The following is a 26,350-nucleotide window of genomic DNA, read 5'->3' as shown; positions in this document are numbered from 1 at the left end:
TTTAAAGTGGTATCATAGTGCTCTAAACATACAATGTGGATGTGGCCTCCCTGCACAATCCAGAACGTCTGTGTTTTGAGAGAGAGAAATGGAGCAAAATCTCCCGTCCACTTCCTTCACTCTCTACAGGCCACCTTTGCTGCATCTTGCTTACACTTGGGAAGGTTTGGACTTGAGCTCTTTGATCTGAGGATACTCTCCTCTTCTCTTGGCAAAGCTGAAAAGATTTGCCATTTCTGGTTGCCCTTAGAAAAGAACTGCAGCTGTCATGGGTCTAGTTGGGTAGTTGCTGCTAACCCCTTTCAGAAGCATGTTTTGAAGGATATAGGATTAAACTGGCTCCTGCCAGAGCTGGTGCCTGTTACAAATGAGCTTAGCTCCTGCTTTCCTGCTGGGGTGGAAATGTGATACTTTGGAACAGGATCCCCAAGAGTTTGTTAGGGTCCCAAAAATGTAAAACGAGAGCATGTATGTTTTGTGTGTGGTGCCCTAAGCCTAGTTCACACAAAATGAGGTAGCTAAAAACTGTACCAGTTTGAGCTGCTGGTGAGAAGCATCTCATTTACTTAACATATTTTAATTACCCTGCCCTTGGCTTTTGCGAAAACTCCTAGGGCAGCTTACAATTAATTAAGACAACCAAGAAAAACCAGGGATCTTCTACATGCTAAACACCTGCTCTACAAGTGAGCTGTTACCCTTCTTGAAGAATTACATTTTGCTTCCACGAATCTTTTTCCTGATTGGATTTTAGTTGTCCATGAGCATTACATCAACATCACCACAAGTCATGGTTTATTCAGGTTTTCTGGGTAACACCACCCCTTAGCTTCTAGATGTGATTAAGAAGGAACTATGGCTGACATTATGGCGGATGTTAACCTGTCTTCTGGTGTAATGCTTTCCTGGCTAAGACTGGCCTCAGGCAATATGGGGCAGCGAGGAGTGTGGGTGGAGGAACTTAACTGCAGCTAAAAGTTCCTCAGCATCAAGAGGAAGTGCTAAATGCGCCAGTGCTAAATGGTGATGACCCAGTAGGTGGAGATGAGCACTACCCTTCACCTGCTGGTGTCCCCTGTGTGACCACCACTCAGTATTGCACTGTATGTTCAGGCAAAACTTGTGGTTTCAGTCTTCTTGCTTGTAGCCGAACATCAGTTCCACTTTGCTCAACAGCAAATCGGCAATAACTGCAGCCTGTAGAAAATTAAGTGAGTTAGCACTTTGAGGGTTGGGTTTTTGTTTTTTGTAACTTTGCAAAATTACTGCCCACCTTCCAGGCAACTTATGCTGAGTCAAGCTGGGAAATGTAAACTTGCAACACATCTGCAAATAGTAGTTGAGAGAGAAAGGGATGCTGGTTTCTGCGGTGGGTGGAGAAAGGGGGGGGGGAGCTTGTATGTTCCAAGGAACAAGGGTTAGGTTTCTTTGAGTTAGTGTCACTTGCGTGGCAAAGCCACGGGCCCCGCAGCCCCCTCCGAAATAAATACACAAACACAAGTATATTGGGTTAATGGGATAAATAAGGCCACAACTTACTGGTTACAGATGTGAGCAGTTTGGCTTAGGCAATTGGGTGAAGCAAGACTATATCCTGACTCCTGCCCGACTGCAGGAAGGGTCAACCACCGGAAGGCGAGCCTTATGATATACATCAATTAAGAGCACCCCCAGGGTCACAGTTGGGGTTGTGGCATGGCCCTAGCCCACGCCCAGGCTTCGGACAGGAACCACACCCCCGGGTCCCTTTAATGGGATACCCTTAACGGGGAGGGGCAGGTGGAGGCAACAACCTCCCCTCCCATAATAAGGCTTACCCAATGCCTAACCTTACAAAGTTGTGACGATTGCTACTAGGTAGGTGAAAACCAAATGGCTAGTGGCAGTTTTGCCAAGTGGAAAAATTCCTACCTAGCCCCACAACCAGGTGGCCGACATTAGTCATAGCAAGGCCATAGTCAATCCACGCAAGAAAAGAGGGTGGGCGGGCTGGGAGATCCCGAGAAGGAGGCTGTTTTCTCAGCCACTCCGGAATTTAAACAGTCATAGCCATGCCCCCAGACAACCCCGATTGACTGGGGGGGGGGGCATGACGCGGCCAGGGATCCTGCTGACGTGGGCTGTGTTCCTCTGCTCAGTGCCGGGTCGCTGCGAGGACCCGGATTCCCGCCCGCAAAGCAGCCCCCCCAAAGGGGAGCTGACTTCCCACCACAAAGAGTGAATTACAACAAAATGGTAATGAGCCTGCATAAGCACCTACGTATTTAAAGCCTATCAAGAGTAGAAACACCCAATCATTGGTGCTGCCAAGTGCCCAGCGCTCTCTCATGGCCCTGTCCCCTCAGCTGCGTGGTTCTCTGGCAGTGACATAGGTCTGAAGATGGTGCTGGAGAACCACATAGCTGAGGGGACCCTCTCTGTCTCTGGGTTGTACAGGCCTGAGGTGGGTTTCTGCTACGTACCTGAAACTCCATTTCTGATGCCATCTCAGACACCAGGTTTCTGAAGGGTTCCCACCTCTAGCATAGCCAAGAGGAACGTGTGTGTGTGTGTGTGTGTGAATCAACCATTTCATTGGTAACTGAAGGAATAAAAGGATTTAAGATAATTCAGTGCACAGAGGCATTTTAGTGCTCCTTTACTCTCTGCCAAACAGAGAGAAAAAGATGGGATATGAATGCAAAGGTGGCGTGTGCACAAGTATTGGGAAGCGAGTGTAACTGAAGCCTGGGAGAGTCACGAGTACCAGGCCAAAGATGGGTCAGTTGGGGGGGTTTGTGTACTGAGAGAGACACTCCCTTCATTATCATCGCTGCTTCTGAAGCAAGGCTCCCCACCCTCAAGGCAGTTACCGTAACTTTGTCCTCTTGGACAAGGCTGATAGTGGCTGTTGTTTTCCCCTCTACGTGACAGTGACCCTGCTTCTCTTACCGGCTTTTCTGGTTCAGACCGTCTGCTCAAAGCACTTGCCCCCGGAGGGGAGGCTGCTTGCTGCTAGCCGCTTCTCTGCATGATATGTTGTGCTGATTTTGCCACCTTCCGGTGGGGGTGGGTAACTCTGTATACCATGGGTAGGCAAACTAAGGCCCCGGGGCTGGATCTGGCCCAATCGCCTTCTCAATCCGGCCCGCAGATGGTCCGGGAATCAGTGTGTGTTTGTTTTTTTACATGAGTAGAATGTGTCCTTTTATTTAAAATGCATCTCTTGGTTATTTGTGGGGCATAGGAATTCGTTCATTCCCCCCCCCCCCCAAAAAAAATAGTCCGGCCACCCACAAGGTCTGAGAGAAAGTGAACCGGCCCACGGCTGAAAAAGTTTGCTGAGCCCTGCTGTATACGGTGCCTCTGCCTTGGGTGTGACAATATCTTTTCAGATAGTCCTGGAATGTCCTGGAATGATCTTTCTGTGCATCCTGGAAGTGTTTTGAATCTCTGGACTTCTAGTCCATAGCCCTTGGAGGAGCTGGGGTAGATAACTCAGTCAATAGAACATGAGACTTGCTCTCAGGGTTGTAGGTTTGAGCCCCACACTGGGGAAAACATTCTTGCATTAATAGAATAACACAGGGGTTGGACTAGATGACCCTCGTTGTCCCTTCCAACTCTACAGTTCTACGAGTCTATTATCTTTGTGATGGGTGATGATTCAGATTGAGCTGGATTCCTCTGGGCAGGGCCAAGAGGGGACAGCTATTTTTACAATTAGATTTTCTGTTTATAGCCCAAATATGTAACCCTGTATAAAAACAGGCAAACCAATAGTTTTAGAATGATCCTTTTGCACAGCTCCCACCATGAATTTCCATCATGAATTTCCCAGGAGATATTTCCAGGGGACTGTTGCCCCATGGCTTAAGTCTGCTTCGCACATGGAAATTCCCAGGTTCAGTGCCTGACACCTCCAGGAAAATGAGCCTTGCTTGAAATCTGACTGCTAGTTGATAGACCATTCTGGCCAGATGGACCATTGATCTCACTCTGTACAAGGCAGATTACTATGTTCCTGTTTAGAATGCATTTAGAATTATGAGGACTGAAATCTGACTTGGTCTTACAGAGGGCTCCAGCTCACTGGCACAGCCTATGCTTTACACCAGTGTTTCCCAAATTTGTGACTCCAGTTGTTTTTGGACTATCATCCCTAGCTAGCAGGACCAGTGGTCAGGGATGATGGGAATGATGGTGATGAAGGGCCAGCTAGGGCTGCTTGATACCCTGGAGCTGTCCACGTAGTAGACAGACAGCTTAGATGGCCCAGTGGTCTAAGGCTCTGTACACACATTCGAATCACGCTGCTCCTCTTTTAAGAGCCTCCCCAATCCGCCCCTCCCCCACTCATTCAGCTGGCTTTGCTTCCCTTGTGGTCCCTAACAGGAAAGAGTCCAGCATCCTTGCTGGCAGCCTGAGTTTTATCTGCTCCTGTGGAGAGCAGACACCATTAACTGTGGGCAACCACAATGCTGCTTTTCTTGGACCTGTGGTGTGCAGATGAGCCAATGGCTGTGAGCAGCCTGCAGATTATGCTTTGGCTTAGATCGGGGCAGGGAACTTGTTTTGCTCTGAGGAAGTCCTGGAGGGTTGTTGAGAAGGGAATGTGGCTTTTTGGATGAAAAAGGTTCCCCACCCCTAGCCTCTGAGAGTGCCTCTGAGCATGTACTTAGCCCTGCAGTATGGGTTTGTATCAGAAATGATTTTACCGTCCTCTTGTCCAAGAAAACCTGAGCTGCTTAATGGGGGTGGGGTGGGGAGTCATTTTATACTGTGTTGTTGTTCAGTCTTTCAGTCGTGTCCAACTCTTCGTGACCCCCATGGACCAGAGCACGCCAGGCACGCCTATCTTTCACTGCCTCCCGCAGTTTGGCCAAACTCATGCCAGTCGCTTCGAGAACACTCTCCAACCATCTTGTCCTCTGTCGTCCCCTTCTCCTTGTGCCCTCCATCTTTCCCAACATCAGGGGCTTTTCCACTGTAGTTGCCACAATTAAAACAGTTGGGAGTCAGAAACCCTTACTGGTCTTCTCCTTATAACCCCGGCAGCTCCCAGTATCTTCCGCTCGCCTCTGCTGGCGGAAGGACTCTAGCTGTGTGGTGAAGCATCTGCTTGGCATGCAGCTTCAATCCCTGGCATCTCCAGTTAGGGCAGAAACTGTCCCCAGTCTGAAACCCCAAAGGGCTGCTGCCTGCCAGTGTGGACAATACTGACCTAGATGGAGCAGTGGTTTGACCTGGTACAAGGTAGCCTCTTATATTCCAAAGTAGTTCCCAGATCTGCTGCCCGAGACCCTGCGGTCTGTGGGAGGGGCCTTTCAGGAGGGATTTGAACATTCCTGTGTTCCCAGGGATTTGACAGCAGAAAGGACACTGTTCCCGGCAACCCTGAGATCACTGGATGAGACAATTTTTTTTAAGGAAAAAAATGTTTTTAGAATGCTTTAACTGTAACTATTTTTAGAATGTTTAAACTATTTTTAGATTGCTTTTTTGGGGATTATGGTTGTTTTGTTAAGGATGCATTTTGCCACCATGGGCTCCTTCACGAAGAAAGGCTGGATAAATACGTCCAATAAGTAAAACAATCTTTTGAATTCATTAAATGAATAAGGAAAGCTCCATTTTAGTTGAAACAACACCACCACTTTCCCCAAAGGGACACTCCAGAATGAAGCTGAAGTAAACAGAAAATGGATTTCATTAGCAAATCTGACAGTGGAGACCTGGGTGTGGCTCCTTCACTACAGAAAATGATTTTTCTCCTTGAGGTGCCTATTTACCCTGCGGATCTGGCCCTGCTCATGTGCCTCACCCAGCGGCAGCTTGCCAGGAGGGAGTCACACCCCTGTTGATGGGCTCTCCTCTTCCTTGGATTGGATCTTGTGTTCATAGGTACACCTGCGGCGCTTTCTCTCTTGTGTTGCTTGACCTTCTGCCCTTGCTTTGTGGTTTAGTTATTTTTAAATAAATTCTGTACTCAGAGTTGTTCCAGCAACTCAGCTAAGGACCGAGCTAGACGAAGCACCCTAAATGCAATTAGCGATTTTGTGGATGGCTCATTAAAAGTAAAATACCTGGTCCCTGGAGGTGGGGAGAGGGCAATCTGAACTACATCCTGGTGTGGGAGGAAGGGCATATGGGTTTTAGATCATAGCCGCTGCAACCCCCCCCCCCCCGCAGTCCCAATCCAGTTTGGCTCAGACACACACACACACACACACACACACCCCGCTTCACCATGCCTTCTTCTTGCATTGGAAGGAAAACTCCATTCATGCCTATAAAGTTTTTCTTATAGTGCAGATAGCAACCTTAAGCAGCCTGAAATGGGTCATGATTGCCATGGGGGAGGGGCTTAAAACCCCTAACCTTCCTCCCCAGTCGCTTTCCATGCATACTATTTAGGATTTTTTAAGCCGTTCACACACTTGCTAACTGTGCAAACTGGTGTCTTGTCCAGTTTGGCACCCTGGTGACCACTTGGTGTTTCTGATGAAGCCATTCTGGCCGCATGTGCACACAATGACGAACCTTTCTGGCTTATTGTGGCTTCCTGCTTGCAAGCAGTAATCTGCTACACACTGCCTTATTGCTCCCACAAAGATCATGGCTTTGTGCTCCCTAACATACCATGAGGGCTAACCAGCCTAGGACTCGTAAGGTTTTTGCCCATTAAAATCTTGTGCCATAGCAAACTGTTCAGTCTCTAAGGTGCCACAGGTCTCTCTGATATATAGAGGCATTTCCCCATAAATCCCTGTTTGCAGGGGGTGGTGAGGCAACAACACAGACCGGCTGCCTTTAGCATTCAAGCAAGGATGTTGGACCAGGATTTAACCCAGCAAGACAATCCTTGGTTCTTAATTGGCTTTGGCAGCTGAACTGACACAGAAAGCCAGTGCGGTGTCGTGGTTAGGGTATTGGACTAGGAGCTGGGAGATGAGGGTTCAAATCCCCTGCTCAGTCATCAGCTCACAGGGTTGTTGTGAAGATGATATGGTGTGTGTGTGTGTGGGGGGGTTATGTACACCACTTCAAGCTCCTTGAAGGAAAGGTGAGATAGAAAAGCCAATGATTATGATAATTGGAATGGTAATGAACGTAGCCTCCAGGCTCGAAGGCTGTATTGCCTGGCATATAGAAACACTGTGCCATGAGGTTGAGTGGATTCATCCTGAGTAAGCTTGCATTTCTGTCTGTCTGTCTATATACATTCACATCATCAACTGCTTCACTTTCTGGCTTTTGGTGTCCTTTTCAGCCTCTCTTTTTAGTACAGGGCCCAGAGATCCCTGGTGGCGACAGGTAGGCAGAGAAGGACAGGCACCCGGGGGGGGGGCTGCCAGGATGCGCCTTGTTTGGCAGTGGCAGCCCCCAATGGGCTGCTCTGCCGCCTTTGCCAGGGTGGGGCAGGAATTCCTGCCACCAAGCCGGCACCTGGGGATGGGTGCCTGGTTGCGCCCCCTAAACATTTTGCACCTAGGGCCACGCCCCCCCTTGCTATGCTACTGGTTCCCTGCTGCACTTCCCAAGTTCCTGCAGGATCTCGCAGGAGCATCCCGGAGCCTGTGGACCTGGCATGCAGCAAGAGAGCTTAAAAGCTATGGTGCTTGATGCAGAAATCCAGGGGGTGGGCTAGGGGTCTCCTGCAATTCCACCTGCCTACAGTATTTTGCTGGAGGAGACTCTTGAGAGTCCCATGGACTGCAAAAAGATCAAACTTATCCATCCTTAAAGAAATCAGCCCTGAGTGCTCACTGGAAGGACAGATCCTGAAGTTGAGGCTCCAGTACTTTGGCCACCTCATGAGAAGAGAAGACTCCCTGGATAAGACCTTGATGTTGGGAAAGATGGAGGGCACAAGGAGAAGGGGACGACAGAGGATGAGATGGTTGGACAGTGTTTTCGAAGCAACTGGCATGAGTTTGGCCAAACTGCGGGAGGCAGTGGAGGATAGGGGTGCCTGGCGTGCTCTGGTCCATGGGGTCACGAAGAGTCAGACACGACTGAACGACTGAACAACAACAGTATTTTGGAAAATTCCCCGATCTCTTCCCAGGTTCTTTGATGATGGCATTGCACGGAGTCACAGCTGGCCACAGGAGCCGCCTTGCTGTGTGAGGTCACTATTGCCTATTTTTGGAACTGCAGTTAGTGTGACTTAATCCTCTTCAATTATGGCTGTCTGGGAACCTGGTGACAGAGCACACAGCAGTCTGGCACCGCTAGCAGACGGAAACCTCCCAGCAAGGGACTTTTGTGTATGTTGCAGAGTTAGGAATTGGAAGCTGCCTTCTGCCGAGCCAGACTGTCCAGCCCAGTATTGTCTAATCTGGATGACAGTAACTCTGTGGGGTCCTGGGCAGAGATCTTTCTGCTCACCTTTTAACTGAGGATGGCATAAATTGAGCCTGGGGGTGAGTGCATGCAAAGCAGATCCCTTCCAGCAAGGCAAAGAATGGGAGTGCTGCAACCACAGCATATGCTCTTTTCAGCCCAGAATTCAGCGCATTCTTCAAAGCTCTTGAGAGCGGCTATCTCTTTTTAAAATGTATGGGCTTCTGGCCTCCAAGGCTTCTTTTTTTAAGGTGAGTATAGGGCAGACAAACTTGGGCCTCGAGCTGCTGTTGGATGACAACTCCCATCCTCCCTAGCTAGCAGGACCAGTGGCCAGGGATGATGGGAATTGTAGTCCAAAAACAGCTGGAGACCCAAGTTTGGGAGAGGCTAGTATAGTGGCTGCTTAAAGGGCCTGGCTGTGCACATTTTGCGCTTACAAGTGTCTCAAATAACTCACTTCATGTATGGTGAGAACCAAATGTTAACCATCTGACTCCAGTCCTATGCAGACTTTTGTAGGGAATGAATCCTGTTGAATTCAGTGGAACTTACTTCAGAGTAAACGTGCATAGCATCATGCTGCACACAATTTGGTGTCCCCCCCCCCCCACATTACATACAATTAACATGTTTTCACAGCCACAAAATGTGGTAGTGCCTGTGGGCATTTGGAGATATACTGCCTTTTAGCCTTGAGGTTTTACTTAGTCTGCTGTGGCTGATATAACCACTGGCAGAACTGTTCTCCATGGTTTTGTCCTTCTGTCTCTCTTTTTTAAAAAGCTCCCTAAATTTGTGACCGTCACCATATCTTGTGGTAGTTTGATAAAGCAAGGATGGGGGTTGGAGCTGAGTAAGGGGTCTGAGTTGAGTAATTTGGATCTGTTTCTCAAGGCTTTGTGTGTTTCCTGCCTCCCAGATAACAAAAGCTCAGTGCCTTGCCTAAGGTTCATTAGAAGAACTTTGCACGTGTGTTGTGTGGGCAAAAATGACTAATTTATTTAAATCATTTCTATATGGCTTTATATGTTTTTATGAAAAATTATGATAAACAGTTTGCAATCTAAATTAAAACATCAAATACTGTAAAGCATTGCAAAATGTCAAAACGTTATACAGTGGTACCTCAGGTTACAGACGCTTCAGGTTACAGACTCCGCTAACCCAGAAATAGTACCTTGGGTTAAGAACTTTGCTTCAGGTTGAGAACAGAAATCGGGCGGTGGCGGGACAACGGCAGCGAGAAGCCCCATTAGCTAAAGTGGTACCTCAGGTTAAGAACAGTTTCAGGTTAAGAATGGACCTCCAGAACGAATTAAGTTCTTAACCTGAAGTACCACTGTCTATGAAGGTCAAATACACAATATACGTTTAAACACTGGCGTCGGAAGGGCGGGGCGTAGGGGGCAGGATCCCAATAGGGTTCCATCTTGGCGCGCCACACCCCCAGAATGCGCGCCAGCCCCACCCCCGCCTGCTTCCCGCCCCCAGTGCCTGAGCATGAAGCTCCGCCACTGTGTTTAAAGCAGCATAATTAACAGAAACACAAAATATTCATACAAACATTTGTATCGCATAGCTTTAGATGTTAGGAAAAACAGTATCTTGTCTTTGGCAGGTAACATAGTGTCTTCTTTCTGTCTATCTGCAGGCTGTAAAATTGCAAGGACAGCATCAGTTGTTATCTCTTAGATTCACTAGTCAAAGTCAAGGGACATCAGCTTCCACTTTGGACTTCCCAGGGTGATGTTTGATAGAAATCAGCCATTGTTGCTACCTGCCAGTGAATGGTGGCCTTATGCCAGGTGGAGGTGAAGCCATAGTCTAAGGTGGTGTTATCACTGTAGCCAGAGCTTTCCAAACTGTGTGTTGTGACCCGTTAGTGTGTTGGCTGCAGTGTGTAAGTGTCTTCCCTGAGCGCTTCCCACACTCCTCCCGGGAGTTTAACCTCTCGTTTGCTAGTAAAAGGGACCCCTGACCATTAGGTCCAGTTGTGTCCGACTCTGGGGTTGCGGTGCTCATCTCACGTTAATGGCCGAGGGAGCCGGCATACAGCTTCCAGGTCATGTGGCCAGCATGACAAAGCCGCTTCTGGTGAACCAGAGCAGTGCATGTAAACGCCGTTTACTTTCCCACCGGAGCGGTACCTATTTATCTACTTGCACTTTGACGTGCTTTCGAACTGCTAGATGGGCAGGAGCTGGGACTGAGCAACGGGAGCTCACCCTGTTGCTGGGATTCGAACCGCCAACCTTCTGATCAGCAAGCCCTAGGCTCAGTGGTTTAACCCACAGCACCACCCACGTCCCATAAAACTGAATTACTGTGTTGCAAAATGATGCATATCTAAAAAGTGTGTCATCATCATGAAAAGTCTGGAAGGCTCTTCTGTAGACCATAATATATATTCATTCATTCATTTCATTTCATAAAATTTATTCACCGCTTGATTGTAAAAAAGATAAAACAATATAATCAAGGAAAAATCACAACCATACTTTAAAACATACAAAAAATAAAATACTAAGACAGATTAAAATCACCTCAACTTTCTAAGCACCTGAGTAGGCATTTCTGACCAAGAATGTTTCAGCAGGTGTCAAGAAGAGTACAGGGAAGGCTCCTGCTGGGTCTTAATAAGCAGGGAGTCCCAGAGTGCAGGTGCTGCCACATGAAGCAACGGAGCGCCTTCAAGGGCAGAACGGGCATTGTGTGGCACCTGTAGCAGCGCCAGCTCCTCCGATCGAAGTGGCCAAGTGGGCACATGTGGGGCAAGCCAATCTCATAAGTAATAGAGATTGTTCTGGAGGCTCTCTGCGACTGCCCACTGCAAGGCCAGCAAATCCAGTTTTCCTGAGTGCTTGCGATACTTTTTCTGTCCTGGTGCTCATGTCCTTGACCCATAGCCAGTAACTCAGCTGGCTTCATGGCAGCAGGCTCTTCGCTGAGGGCATCTATCAACAGGTAGAATAAAAGGCAATGGCCTTTTTGGGGTCTCCACCACAGCTCTTTATGTCAGGAGATTGTTCTGGGCCATCAATACACTTTGGTGTTGATCAGTCCAGGTTAAAAACACTACTTTAAAAGGATAAAGAGGCTTGATACATGTCTGGGAGAGCATGAGACTCTTTATCCCAGGGTCACGGGTTTGAGCCCCATGTTGGGACTAGATGACTCTTGTGGTCCCTTCCAACTCTATGATCCTATCTTTTAAAAGCATCATATGTGAATGTATCATAAGCACCACTGCTGTGGGACATCTAGGATGACACCTTTGTAGAAATAATAAAAAATACTGGGGAAACCTGTTAAAAGAAGAAGAGAGAGAACCTCCCAAAATAGTATTGTTGGGTATATTCAGTGGAAACAACCGAGGGTTATTATATAAACATTTAATTGACTCATTAATGGCAGCAAGAATACTGATAGCTAGAAATTGGAAAGAAGTAAAGGGTTTAAGTGTACAAAAATGGTATACAGTCATGCCATTTGGGACGTAGCACTTCCTGAAAAACAGACGCAAAAACTTTGTGTCCTTAGAGGGCAAAAAAAGAGGGAGACTTTTATGGTGGACTGATGGCCCATTCATCCAGCACAGAAACAAAGACTCTGCGGGACAAACTGTGCCTGCTGAGTTGCATAAAAACACGGTTGCATTAGCACCTTCCTTTATACTGACATAAGCAACTTTTGGACTCTCTCCAGTGCTTATATGGATTTTACTCTTATTATTTAGATCTGAACTATGCCTTCTTCATGCTGGGTCAAAGGGGGGGGGTCAGTTTGTCACACTTTCCTTTCAACAGTTAATATAGGTGCTTTTTTTTTTTACTTCTTTAGATAATGGAGGGGTGTGTGGAAATGTAGGTCTTCTGAACTGGCTGTTGGTTTTATAGATTGATGCCCATCTGTAATGCTGGGATTTGCCCCAAGTTTCCATCAGCTATGGAAAATGCCCCGATTCTTCTCCCAGTATTTGTTGGGCCATTTCGTTCTGTGTTTCTGAAAGGCTACACAGGTCTACAGATGGTCCAGATATACTCTCTTGCCCCCTTCTTCCCATTGATATGATTCAGGATCAGGGCTAGAAACTGGGATAGAGAAGCTATTCGCCACATGACTCCTGGAACCCAGCTTGTGGGCACCAAAACAAAATGTCTAGTCCCATTTTTTTTATTCAACAACACTTTTTATTTATTTTTTTGAGAAGCATGGATTAAAGATGTGCGTCTTTTGGTGCTGCACAAGCAAGGTGATCCATGGGGCATCGGGGCACCAAAAGGCTGTGTCTTTTACCCCTGTGCTATCCCACAGATCAGCTGATTCGTGCAGCAGCACAGCACCAAAAGAGGTGACCTAGAAGATCTGGATGAAGAACCCAGGGCTTCTCAGTTTCTAGTCCCATCACAGGCCCATCATCACTGATGCTAGGGCCTGAAGACAAAATTGGTTCACAGGGTCAAAATAGGTCTTGAGAGTCGCTCTGTGGACTCTGTGGGACATATCCTGTCCTTGTCATTGATGACCATTCTTTTGGAGATCCAAAATAAAATCTGCCAAAAAAGATATGGCAGTTGGTCTTCTTAAGAAAGAAACAAATTTCAGTCCTATGAAGCAGCATAGCATGGGCAGGGGGGTTGTGGCCCGGGAACACAATCTGCGGGGTGTGTGTGTGTGCAAACCAGCCCCCCTCTGCAGAGATCCCCGTCATGCCCTGTCTAGCTCAGCAGCAAGGGCTGGAGGAGTGTGGAGGGTGATGAGCACCCTCCACGCCCTGCCCCACCCAATGGTGCCAGAGGCAAGGGCTGGGTGAGCATGTTGCGCCCCCGCCTGACAAGCACACTCCACCCCCGCCTAACGCCTGGTCCTACAGAAGCACAGAGAAAGGGAGCGTTCCAGCAACTATTGAAAATTAATGTCGTGGGTAAGGAAATGAGCATTATCATATTATTAAACATGTAGACAGTGTACAACACAATAAACCAGACTGTGAAGCAGAAGCTCTCGGTGAGTCCTGTCCTAAGCCTTTGTTCCAAGTTCAAGTCTTCCCTCATCCTGTCCATTGGTCATCTGGCTCCTTTTCAAAAACACCCCCTTTGCAGCCTGGGCTCTAAGCAGGAAGAGGTGACCAAATTAACTTTCTTGCTCAGCTGTTTGTGCAATTTAACAGAGGCCTAAAACTTGACTGTCGTGGGGAGGGGGGGGTGCATAGCTCAGTGTTAGAGCATCTGCGCTGCATGCGGAAGGCCCCCAGGTTCAATCCTCAGCATCTCTGGGTGGGGCTGGGAGAGATCCTTGTGTGAAACCCTGGAGAGCCACTGCCAGTCAGCGCAGGCAGTACAGAGCCAGATGGACCCATGGTCTGCTTCAGTAAAGGCAGGTTCCTAGTCCAGGCTTCCCTCTCTCTTCAGAGAGAGCAGCTTGGGTTTTCCTTAAAGGAGCAGCAACCTATTAACTAACCATGCAGACAAAGATTAAGCCAGACTACATTTATGTACGATTAGGGCAGGCTCCGGTTGCCTTGTGCTGAGTCTGGCAGTGCCCAGAAGGTCACGACACCCCTGCCCCTGCCCTAAGGAAAGGGCGGTAGGCAGCTCAGTGGGTACGGCACATGCTTTGGGTGCGCACGTCACACCCAGGTCCAGTCCTTGGCGTCTCCAGGTAGGCCTGAAAGAGGCTGCTGTCCAAAACCCTGGAGAGGCACTGCTAGCCCTTGTCCAGTCTGGTGCCCTCCAGATGGCTTGGATTACAACTCCCATTAGCCTAGGCCAGCACAGCCTGTTGGGGGTTGTAGTCCAACTGGGTGGGGAAGGCTGCTGCTGACAGGCCCTGAGCTGGCAGAGCAGTGCTGTGACTTGGGAGAAGGCGGGTTCCTGTGCCCTTCTCCTCTGTTCCTATGCCGTCTTCTCTAGGGACAAGGAAAAAGCAGCAGTGGAGGTGGTCTCTGCTGTGATCCCCAGCCTTGCCCAGGCTGCAGCTTCTTAGCAACACCCCTCTCTCTTCGCTGATGCCTCAAGGAGTTTACCACCCACCAGCTGTTTGCTTGTGGATTTCCTAGTCTCCTAAACCCATAATCCTGGGTTTATCAGGCAGAGAGGAGAGGTTGGGAGGGAGGGAACGGTGCATTACTGTACTTTGGTTTCCCTGCTCTGTGGGATGGATCCCTGGAGGCCTGGGCTGCCTCTTCTTGCTGGCCACTTGCAAAGTTCCTGCATCGCTGCTAACAGGACAAAGTGCAGACTCAGCATTGGAGATGTGACTTTATTGATGTGTAATGGCCACTTCATTCCACCCAAGGGTGGTGAGAATCCACGCTTGTGAGCAGATGGTGCGTAAAATGCCTCTCTTAACTAAAATGTTAGTTTAGTTAGCTGTTTGTAGATTGCCTGTCATATGGCATTTCAAGGCAGATCAGCAAGAATGCCACAGTCTATTAAGCAAATAAAAATATTAAAAATCAAAAAACTTCAAAAAATGAAATGCAACAACAGGCCAAATTAATATAATGCCATTTCTGGAACTAAACATTACAAGGACCTGGGAACATTGGTGTGAAGGTACCATAGCACCAATAGTTTTGCTGCCCATTTGCGTTCCATTGGGAAGTGATTCCACAAAGAGGGAGCCACCACAGAAAAGGCCCTCTTCCCCACCAAACACAATTCTCCACAGTGGTGTACAGTTAAGGGGCCTCCTCAGCCATTTGCAGTGACTGAATGGGGCAGTATGAGAAGAGGCGATCCTTCAGATAACTTGATCCCAAGCTGCTTTGTAGCTCAGAGCCAAAGCCTTAAACCTGGCCTGGAGGCTGATAGGCAGCCGCTGAGGTTCCTTCCGGCATGGTGTGACATGTGTCTGGTTGGGCCCTGCAGTGCGCAGCCAAGGTGCCACATTTTCCAGTGGCTGCACCTTCCAGGCCAACCCTGAGGGCAGCCGCTGGAGGATGGGCAAAACACAGCACACTTCACGCCTCCTGTGCTCCTCCTGCTGCTGCTTTCCCCCTCCTTTTTACCACACAAAACTGCACCACTCCTGCATGTTCAGCATAGAAGTGCAGCAAAGACACGGATTGCTCTGTTGTTTTGCCAGCAGCTCGCTGTGTCTCTGTGCCAGCTGCACAGCAGCCAAAGGCCTGTCCTGGGGGGGGGGGGGGCTGACACAGTAGCAGCCTGGAGGCATGGATCGCTCCCTGCCTTTCGCCCGCCGTGTTTCTACGCTAGATGCGCAGGAGATATGCCTTCTTCCCACCACCAACCCACTGAGTTTCTGTGCTGGAAACAAAGGAGGGAGCACACCCAGGCCAGGATAGAAATACAATGGGCAGCCAGGAGATGGCAGACTGCCCATGCCTCCCTTGGCAGCCCGCTTGGTTTCTCTGCTGGGTGGGAGAGTGAGGGCTTTCCCCACTTCCTGCCCAGTGCCTGCCCTTTAAAAAATGGCTTCAAATTACAAGAAAGGAGATTCCAACTAAACATCAGGTAGAGTTTCTTGACAGTAAGAGCTGTTTGAGCGTGGAATGGTCTCCCTCGGGAGGTGGAGGACTCTCCTTCCTTGGAGGTTTTTAATCAGAGGTCGGATGGCCACCTGACATAGATGTTTAGCTGAGATTCCTGCATTTCAGGGGGTTGGACTAGATGGCCCTTGGTCCCTTCCAACTCTATGATTTGATGAGGGCTTTGGGAGGAGGGGCAGAGCAATCTCTCGCTTTCCTGGGTGGAATTCCTAGTCACCTCTGGTGCATGGTTAAAAACAAAGGTGAGTTACCTGTTCCTGCATTGTACATCATTTTAACTTGCTTGCCCATGAGTTGTGTCCAGCAATTTTAAGTTGTTTTAAACTGTTTTCGAAACAACATTACCTCTCCCCACAGCTAGCAAAAGCAAAATGGTCGTGTTCTGGTCTGATGCCAGATCCCATGCAGCGAGGCAGGTCAGGAGTCACAGGATCACAGACCAGGCTGATACAGTATCCCCAGCAGAAGCTGAGAGCAAACGGAGGCCCTGGAAACCTCTGTCTCCGGACTGTCCCTTCTGGGCCTTCAGACAGCACTCCTCTATTCCTTGGTGTGTGCCTTGTGCCACATGGCCAGCAAGGTGCTGTGGGAAGGGCAGGGGGGGGGGAGCGTGTTTGGTTCCTCAGGGGTAGGCACCCATAAGGACCCTGGCTCTGGCCCTCCATGCCGCAGTGGCAACGGAGACTCGCCCACGAGGGTGAATGGGGTGCTGCCCATCCTCCTGCCCTCTTCCTATCTGAACTGCCCTATTCCCTCATACGGTGTCTTAAATGTGTGTTGACGTCGTTTTCTGATGCACAGACCATAATTGCCATAATTAAAATGTTCATTACTGCCTCTCCCCAAAGATTCGTTTCAGCTATTAAGATCAGAGGGGCCGTGTCTCAGTGGCAGAGAGTCTGCTTTGCATGCAGAAGGTCTTGGGTACAACACTCAGCACCTCCAGGTAGGGCTGAGAGAGAGACCCCCGTCTGAAATCCTGGAGAGCCTATTTGTGGTGGTGGTGGTGGGGGCCTCAGGGCAGTGAGGGGAGTGTCTGTAAAAATTACTAGCCCACTTGGATACAACATACTAAGGATATAAGTTGTCTGCAGCACATAGAGGTGTTTTGGGGGGAAAATCTGTGCCTGGTCACTTGGAGGCAATTCTTTTCTCACCTTGGGCAAACAGCTGCTTTAGGACATTTCATGCCTGCAAGCAGAAGGTCATGTATCAGGGCAGAACCTCTGGAAGAAAGTGGTGTGTTCAAGGCGAGTTGTAAGTGTACTGGTTATTTTAAATTTATGTTTCGTACATATTATGGTTTTATTTGGTGTTCCATTTTTTTTTTTTTACTTGCATATATTGCAAACCACTCTGGGATCTTAATGGAAAAAATGGAACAAATTATATATATATATATATATATATATATATATATATATATATATATATATATAATTGGTGAGGCAGTGAATAAGTGACATCTGGTTTTCTGCTGCCAGGTTATTGGCAGGTGTTTCTGCACAAAGTTAGCCACCACTTGTTTTGCAGGATCAGCACTGATTGTCTCTGTGTTCCTGGGCCCAATTCAAGGTGTTCGTTTTGGCCTGAAATACTTGGGACCCAGGTAATTCTTAGGGTGCCTTTCCCTTTTGACAGACTGACCAAGGCCATGAGATCAAGGGAGAGGGGACAGGAGACAGGGCCTTCTCTGTAGTGGTGCCCCAGCTGTGGAACGCTCTCTCTGGAGGCACAGATGCAGGCAACATTACTCAGCTTCTAGACCTGGTTACAAAAATGTGTTCTTTCAGGGCTTTGGAGATACCCAAGCTACTTTAACCTCACATACTTGGGAGTCAGCTCCACTGAATGTGGCAGGACACTGCACTGCATCTTTAGATACCTTGGAAATTGCCTTGTGGTTACTTTGTAATGAAGGGTGGTCTGTTAATTTTGTTAATAATAAACAAATGATGATCATAATGATGATGCTGTTGGGAGTGCAGAGACCCACTGATGTTTCCAGAGTAGTTAGCAACTGAGGTGAAAGGTAAAAGGCCACACTCTGTTCCATAGCAAAGAAGGATTTCATATTAAGCTCTGGCCAGTAGAGTTTAGCAGCATTACTATTCCAAGGAAGAAGACAATTGCCCTGACTTTGCTATGCACTGCAGTGATACAGAAACAGCACATTTGTCGTGAGAAATTATGTATTTCTCCTGGAATTAAAGATTGAAGATGGACCCTGCCCTTGCCTCTCATCAAATTGACTAGGAAATGAGCCAGACTATTTATTTGCTGGGGGGCTACTTTGAATGGGGACACGGGGACAAAAGGCCAACCCCACAGGGAACCCTTTAACCCCATGAGTCCCAGGCAGGAGTGGGTTTCCCCCCCCCCATCCCTATTTTCCCAGGGCCAGCTCTACCTGAGAAACCTTCTCCTGCTCAAAGTGGGAGAAGAAGGGGGGGGGACTACTGGTGCTGGCCCCTCCTTTTGAAGGGAGCATTTCCAAGCCCCTGAAACTCATTTCTCTCTCAGCAAAATCCACTGGCATCTCTAGCCCAAAGGACTGAAGCCCAGAGGAAGTTGCCTGCCACGCCTCTGCATGATCTGTTAGCCCTGCCTTGCCCCTTGCTAGTTCAGGCATAGGCATAGGCAAACTCCAGATGTTTTGGGACTACAACTCCCATCATCCCTAGCTAACAGGACCGGTGGTCAGGGATGATGGGAATTGTAGTCTCAGAACATCTGGAGGGCTGAGTTTGCCTATGCCTGTGCTAGTTCAATCTCCCCTGAATTCTGGGAGGGAATTCTGGCTAATTTCTGCATCTGGTTTGATTGGGACATGCAGGCACTTTTGACACATGAGGTGTTCACCTCTGACACATCAGGGGAGCAGTAGGACAATGTGCTCTGGTCAACTTCAGCCCCACATCTTTGAAGGTGCGGGGGGGGGGGGCAACGACCTTTTTGGACATTCAGCTACCGTAATTTTGCTTAGAACCCTCCACGTAATCGGGAAGCCCAGTTTGCACAGGATTCCCGTTCAGGTGGAGATTGTAAACATACTCAGATGAACACACGGCGATGTTGGTGGTAGAGCCAGCAAGGATGGGGCAGGGCAAGCTCCTGTGGCCCCATTCCTTCCTCAGTGCATTCTGAGAGCACATGAGGCAAATGCTGACCTCCTGGCTGTGAGGCAGCCTTTGCCAACCTCTAAATGTCTTGGACTACAACTCCCATCAGCCCCAGCCAGCACTGGTGGGAACTGCTGTCCAGCACATCTAGGTGGCTCTGAGGACGGGCCATTCTTGTCTTTTACATTACTTAGTAATGGATCAAAATGTGCCTCTAAACTTTGCTTTTTTGTATTTGAAATGTGTTGCACATTCTTGTTTGGAATGAATGCATGTAGGCAAAATGACCCTCTGCTCCCCTACATTAATTAAAACAAGTTTGCCTATGAATAGCATCACAAGGTGTTAAAATGGCAACATAAATGATTTAGCCTACAAAGACGAGTAGATGGAGAAGACCAATTAAGCATATGAAATGGTAGGTACCAAAGGTGAGCTCAGTCCTTATGCTTGGCCATTGTGGCATCTCCAGATGTTAGTTGACTGCGGCTCCCATGGCAAGATGGCTGGGCCAGATAGGAACATCTGGAGGGCACCAGGTTTGTAAAGGCTGACTTATGTGGTCAAAACATCACCAACCAAATGCAAGAATCCTAAAAACCATTCTTTTGGGGAGGGGGAGTAACCCGGGGACACACACACAAAGAAAACCAACAGCTCTTGACTGAAGATACTTAGTGACCAGATAATGCTGTATTTCTGTTGGGGGGGGGAGGTGAGGTGGGGATGGGATGGGATGGGATGCAGAGCTGTCAACCTTCCTTTTTTCTTTTGCATTGGGAAACGGCCATAGCTGTCAACTTTCCCTTATTTTGCAATGGGAAACAGCGCTGGAATAAGGGAATTTCCCGCCAAAAAGGGAAAGTTGACAGCTATGATGGGATGGAGTATGTTGTGGATTCCACTTGTATCACCCTAACTTTTTGAAGGGGTGCTTTGACAATTGGAAATTTGGGAGAACTGTGCAGTAGCAGAGCAGACCAAATGCTCGGAGGAAGGCTTGAGTCCAGAACTTTTTCCCACACAGCTCTGCACGGTGATCTATGTCCCTGTTGCATTCCTCTGAGGAGAGCAGGCTAGTCCCGCCGAGAGCACCTTCCGAGTATTCACAGCTTAACAGTTCCAAAGGGCAGGAAAGCTCCCAGCTTTAGTGTCCCCCAGAGTCAGGCTCATCTAGGCATCTTTGCTTCACAACACCAGGTCCTGCTGCTGATCTCCACTATCTTGTGGCTAGCACATGACCTGCCAGTTTCTAACAATGTGCTCGGGAAGAACCGCAGCGCAGGGAAAGGCAACTGGTTCCAAGGACTTCATTCATCAGGGCAGGATTAAATCAAGAAATAAGAGCTCCCTTCTGTCCATCAGGCAGCGCCCTTGAACTCTTATTCCCAGATTTCCATCATGGGCAGTGGCTTTTTGTCTTCCTGTTATTTAACTTTAATTATTTATTTCACAAAAATTATATACTGTGTGATTGCAAAAAAACAAGCAAACCTCAAGCAGTTTGCAAATAAAATTAAGCAATGAACTTATCAGTAAAAACAGGCAAAACCAACTTTTTAAACGTTGCTACCAAAAGGTAGCTGCAATTCCAAGAGTGACTTCACAAATCAATTCCAGAGATTGTGGCTCTAGATAGGGAAGAGGGGTCTCCCCACCATGTTCAGCTCCCTTAGCAGACTACAGTTCCCAGGATTCTTTGGGGAAGCCATGATTGTTTAAAGTGGTAAGATCCTGCTTTAAATGTGTATTGCAAATGGGGCTGGCATGGGAACCAAGAGCTGGCACAGGTGACATTAAGCACCCAGCAATCTTCCAAATTCCCACTCACCCGTGGCCTACTCATGTGAGCAGTTCGACATCGAAGGAGAAGAATTGCATGAAATTGCAGCTCCCCTTCTGTGTCTCAGAAACCACCTTTCCAATCAGCAGTGGCTGAGAAGAGCCTGGGAGGTCTCCTCCCACCCACAGCGCAGAAGGGGAGAAAAGTGGGTCTCCTCCCTCCTTAATTGCCAGGACATCTAATTGCCTTGCTCTCTCTCTAATGCTGTAATAGCAGTCAGAATTGCACAAACTGATCCTCCACCGGGTTTTGCGAATGCTCCAAGAGTGAGGAACAGGAGAGCATTGTGCAAAAGACTTCTGGTTTATTTTTTCAGACTGTATTCATGTGGGAACCTTCTCCCTCTCATTGCCATCCCTGCCTCCAAAACTTCCCACAGCTCTGCCCCTGCTCATGTGCTCAAGCTAGCCTGGCAAACAAGCGCAGCCCTATTGAGCCGCTTAATGCACAAACTGACTCTGGCCTGCCATGGTCACCTTGGCCTCCTACCAAAATCATTCAAGCCCTTTGTTCAGAGTGTGCAGTAGCCTTCCCTAAATTAAAACCAATCCCTATAGTTTCCCTTGGTCCCTGTTTTGATTTCCTCACAACACCTGGGTTGGTATCCAGTGCTAGTCCTACTCAGAATAGACCCTCTGAAGTTAACAGACATGACTACCCTAAGTTATTTAATTTCAGTGGGTTTACTCTGAGTAAGACATAGTTGAATACAACCCCTGACCCCACACCGTGACACCAAGGGTTGTTTGTGACCAGTGCCAGTCCTACATCAGAGTAGACCCATTGAAACTAATAGACACGGCTAACTTAGGTCCTCCAATTGGAGTGGGTCTGTTCTTAGTAGAAGTTAGTTGGATCTGATTCCAAGATTCCAACCCACCCACCATCTATGACCAGCTGTCTCTGAGCAAGAGGGACAGCTTAGGGTGAGTTGGCCACAGTCGTAGGATTTCATTTTCCCAGGACTCTGCAGCAGCAACCGGGCAGAGTATTAGATGATATGTTTCTGGAATGCTTAACACTTGCGACCCTTTCTGTGGTGCTGTAATAGCTTAGCTTTCTCTCTCTCTCTCTCCCACACAGGTAAATCGCACCTGGCCATTGTCCAGAAGGTGAACAATGAAGGTGAAGGTGACCCTTTCTATGAGGTGCTGGGCCTGGTGACACTGGAGGATGTCATTGAGGAAATCATCAAGTCAGAGATCCTGGACGAGTCAGATATGTACAGTTAGGTCCCTTCCAAATCTCCACTATTGCTGGGCAGGGTGGTGTGATGGCAGATCAGCTGTATAGTAATAAATATGTGGAGAGGACATTTTGTGGGTCTTCCTCTGCACCATAGGGCAGGGGCAGCCCGTGTGGCGCCCTCCACCTGCTTTGGACTACAACTCCCATCAGTCACAGCTGGCATGACCAATGATCTGAGATGATGGAAGCAGCAGTCCGCATCTGAAGCTGCTTGGTTGAGGGTCTCCTGATGATCCGGTTTCATCCATACAATATGCTGGAAGATTCAGGGCAGATAAAAGAAAGTACCTCTTCTCACAGAGCACAGTTAAACTATGGAACTCACTTCCACAGGAGGCAGTCCTCTTTTAAAGTCATCTGAGATAGTGGCCATCGCTGCCTCCTGGAAGAGCAAATTCCATAGTTCATGATGTATTGGCTGGCTCAGAGATATCCAGGCCTCTTCCCTAATGTTGACCTTTTCTAGGACTTCTTTCTTCTTCTAAATGCATAAATTTGGCCACATTGCAGCCGGGTCCTCAAGCACAGTGCTTTGCTTTTCCCATGAGTGCCTGTCGGCCATTCACTTCTCAGGGAGAAATTTAGGATTGCATTGAGGGACAAAATTGGGGCATTTGCCAAACCTGCCCCAGTGTATGAGAAGGATTTGACTACCCCCAATGGTGCCCATGGTGTTAACTATGGGTCCCATAGAATTTAATGTGAGTTGTGCTCACTTCGGAAACAGGTATACTAAAAATGGAACGATACAGAATTTAATGTGAGTCATTGAGAGCCATACCACTCTGTCTGGAAACCGGGGACAAGCTATTATTATTATTATTATTATTATTATTATTATTATTATTATTATTATTATTTTGTATGCCGCGCATCTGACTGGGTTGCCCCAGCCACTCTGGGTGTCCCCCAACATAATATTAAATATTAAAAGATTAAGGAAGAAGTACACAATGAAACCCTTGGAAATGTGAAAGGCATGTCAAGCTCCTGATCTTGGGTACAATCTGATTTTACAGCCATTAGCAGACAGTGTCATAACTTTTCCCAAGCTTTACTCTGTAGCCCTGAGGACTAGAAAGATGTAAATTATATGAAAGCAGAAAACTTCCAGGAATCCGAGTTACGTGCCCTTGTGGTAGGCACCAAGGAGCATGGAACAAGCACAGTTTGTTTGCAGTAATACATTCGTTCTTGGGGGGACACCCTTCCTCAACCTATCCCCTTCCTCCTCTGCAGCTGACAACCGATCCAGAAAACGAGTGAATAACCAGAAGAACAAAAGGGACTTTTCTGCCTTTAAAGACAATGACACAGAGTCCAAGGTGAAGATCTCCCCGCAGCTGCTCCTAGCTGCTCACCGCTTTCTCTCTACGGGTAAGAGATCCTTTGGGAATCACTCCCCAGTCTTGGTTCGAAATCCTGTTTTGCTGCTCCTCCTGATATAATGCAGACATTTTGCTTTAGGAATCTCTCCCTCCTACATGTGGAGCACAGAGAGCCAGGGAAGTAGCTGCAAATGAGTCATGGGCCTTACAAGACACACCTCCTTACCCTGACCTTTGACCCCTGAGGTGGGTTTTCAGGGCCAACCCTATCATTTGGAATCTGTTTTTGTGCTTGTAATCTATTTTAACTTTTTTTCAATTTAAACCCAAAATCAAAACAGGGACCTGCTGTTGAAGGGTGCGTAATATGGGCCTCAAGAAGCACAGCAGCTTCAGGGTGGCATGGGGTCCCCACCCTCTGTGGGGCTGTGTTTTGACTGAGTGTAGGAATGTGTGGCATGGGGCAGTTCGGGGAGGAACTGGCAGATTTACATGCCACTTAATACTAAAGCGGTCTCCAAGCAGCAAAAAAATAACAAAGAAAATATAAAGCAAACAATTAAACCATAGGCATATCTGTTCTAAAATACAGCAATACCCTATAAATGCAGTAAAATTTTGGAAAGGTGAAGACGCATGGGAAGCAAAAATCGCTCAGAGGGCAGCCTCCTTGGCAGAGGCTGCTTTGGGTTTCTCATACGAGCCCATCTTGGCACACCAGTGCTGCCTGGCACATTTTCTGGAAATGACTGACTTGCATCATTTGCAAAAAATGGATCCACACCTGCACAGGCAGGTACCCCCACCATTTGATGTGGAATCCTGTTCCCTTTGCTGTCTTATCTTGAGGCCCATAATAAGAGCTGCCAAATCTGATTCCAAAGACTAATATGAGAGCCTTATGAGAAGGTCATTCCCATTGTCTCATTCACAAATTACAGGGGATTTACCTTCTCAGAAAGACAAGCCCTCCATTATCCTGTCTGCTGTGGCTTTAGGCTTGAATGGGAGGTTGCTGCTGGGTCTGTCTGTTTATCCTCCCCCCTCTTCCTCTGCATCTCTTCCTTGCAGAAAAGTCAACAAAACACAGCCCCAACATGGTTGCCAAGTTTCTAGGGAGGGCAGCCAGCCAAGGATAGGCTACAACTGAAGATAGGGCTACGTAGGTTGTATCCACTGCTGGCCCTACTCAGAGTAGGCTCACTGCAATTAATGACATGGCTAACAAAGGTCCACTGCTTTTGGTCAGTCTGCTCTGAGTCCACCTTAGATTCAACCATTTGCTTGCAGGGGCAGGAGTTGCAAGAGGGAGCATTCCTCCTTAGAACGCAAAAATGGCAAAGTCAGCTGAGAAGGAACGCTCATCGCCAGGGAAGCCCCCCCTGAGAGAGGCAGAGACTGAGACTGAGAGAATATATAGATTATGACGGGGGAAATCCCAGGGCACTTCTGTACCTGCCTGTTGATTTTTATTAAGTTGTTATTTATTTCATAAAATTTGCATACCACTTGACAGTAAGAACAAAGACCTCAAAGAATTTACAAAAAGAATGGAACTATAAAGTTGTCAATAGAAACATTTAAAGGCTGCTATTTAAACAAACAAACAAAATCAACGGTAAGCTGAAAACAGCAGAGGTACAATTTCCAGAGTTTCCAGTGAAGACTGATTGATGACCAAACCGATCCGTTGTAGATCTGGGAGGGATTCTCTTTGCAACTCTCCATACCTTTAGCAAACTACAGCTCCCAGAATTCTTTGGAGGAAGCCGTGACTGTTCAAAGTAGTATCGTAGCACTTTGAATGTTTGGTGTGAACGTGGCCTGGCTCTCTCCCAGGTCTACCTGGAGAAGCCTTTGGGGGTGGGCCTTTTAGCATGCAAAGCAGCTGTTCTGCCGCTGACCACTGCCCTTCCCCAACAATTCTCACCCAATGAGAGTGAAAAAATATCAGGTCAATAACAGCCTCAATTTCTGGTTTCAGTACACGTCTCTTTCTCCTCCCCCCCTTCTGCTTTTTTCTGGGTTTCACTGCTGCCACTTCTTTGCAATGCCTGGACTTGCCCCGAAAGGTTGGTTCCCCTGGATGTTTTCCTCTGGGGTCTGACTTGCATGTCCCCCTGCCTCCTTTTTGCAGAAGTGACACAGTTCACCCCCTCCCTCATTTCGGAAAAGATCCTGCTCCGACTGCTCAAGCACCGCGACGTCATCAATGAGCTGAAGTACGACGAAGAAAACAAGAAGTGCCCCCAGCACTTCCTCTTCAACAGGAACAAGCCAGCTGACTTCTTCATCCTCATCCTGCAGGTAATCCAATGCCTTCCCACAGAGCAGCCGTTTGGCATTTGGAAGCAGGGAGGGAAAGATTCTCAGCATTTTGAGTGGTGGAAGGGAACCTTTTTAAGGCAGTGGTGGGCGGGGCCAGGGGCAAAAGTGGGAGGAGCAACAGATGAGACTTTGCTACAGCCAGCTGCGTTCCAGCCTTGCAAAAGTCAGAGTTTTCCTCACCCAACCACCCAAGGAGTGCTCAGAGCAGGGATGGAGAGGAGCATCCCGAGGGCCAGGTAGAGGGCAGCATTGGACCTCCGACATGAGGCTCACCCCCTCTGTTGTGCGGTATGGAACAGGAATGGCTAAACTGCTGCCCTCTGGATGATGCTGGACTCCCAACTTCCCTCAGTCCAGCGTGGCCAGTGGTCAGAAGGCCAGGAGGATTGTGGGAAGCGATACTGGGTGGACCGACAGTCTGTGAGGGGCAGAGGCAAGCCTGTGAGGCCTTCCAGCGCATGTGTGTTGAGGATGCTGCTCTGCCATGCCCCTCCCCCCGGAGCTATGTGGTGCTCAGCTTGAAAAGTCTGATGAGCGCCACACCCCATAGTCACCTTTAACTGGACTTAACCATCCATGGGGGGTGCTCTGGCACAACCCACAGGCTCCCCTAGACTCCCCTCTGCCACCTTTTCGC

The 26,350-nt window shown here is 48.2% G+C and overlaps 1 protein-coding gene across 3 annotated transcripts in view; it reads left to right on the top strand.

The window, feature by feature from the left end:
* CNNM4 (cyclin and CBS domain divalent metal cation transport mediator 4) overlaps window positions 1-26,350 on the top strand; it is an 81,307-nt gene that overhangs the window by 11,706 nt on the left and 43,251 nt on the right. For all 3 annotated transcript variants that reach the window (XR_004427233.1, XM_033159016.1, XM_033159015.1), the window contains exons 2-4: window positions 21,893-22,036; window positions 23,297-23,434; window positions 25,523-25,692. Coding sequence is in view for 2 of the 3 variants with exons in the window: in XM_033159016.1 (XP_033014907.1) it covers window positions 21,893-22,036; window positions 23,297-23,434; window positions 25,523-25,692 (452 nt within the window). In the remaining variant the exon portion in view is untranslated. The remainder of the gene's footprint in view (window positions 1-21,892; window positions 22,037-23,296; window positions 23,435-25,522; window positions 25,693-26,350) is intronic.

Source organism: Lacerta agilis, chromosome 8, assembly GCF_009819535.1.
Source record: "Lacerta agilis isolate rLacAgi1 chromosome 8, rLacAgi1.pri, whole genome shotgun sequence".
NCBI classification, from domain to species: Eukaryota; Metazoa; Chordata; class Lepidosauria; order Squamata; family Lacertidae; genus Lacerta; species Lacerta agilis.
The sequence above is the reverse complement of the archived record's forward strand: the minus strand, read 5'-3'. Positions and strand labels throughout refer to the sequence as shown.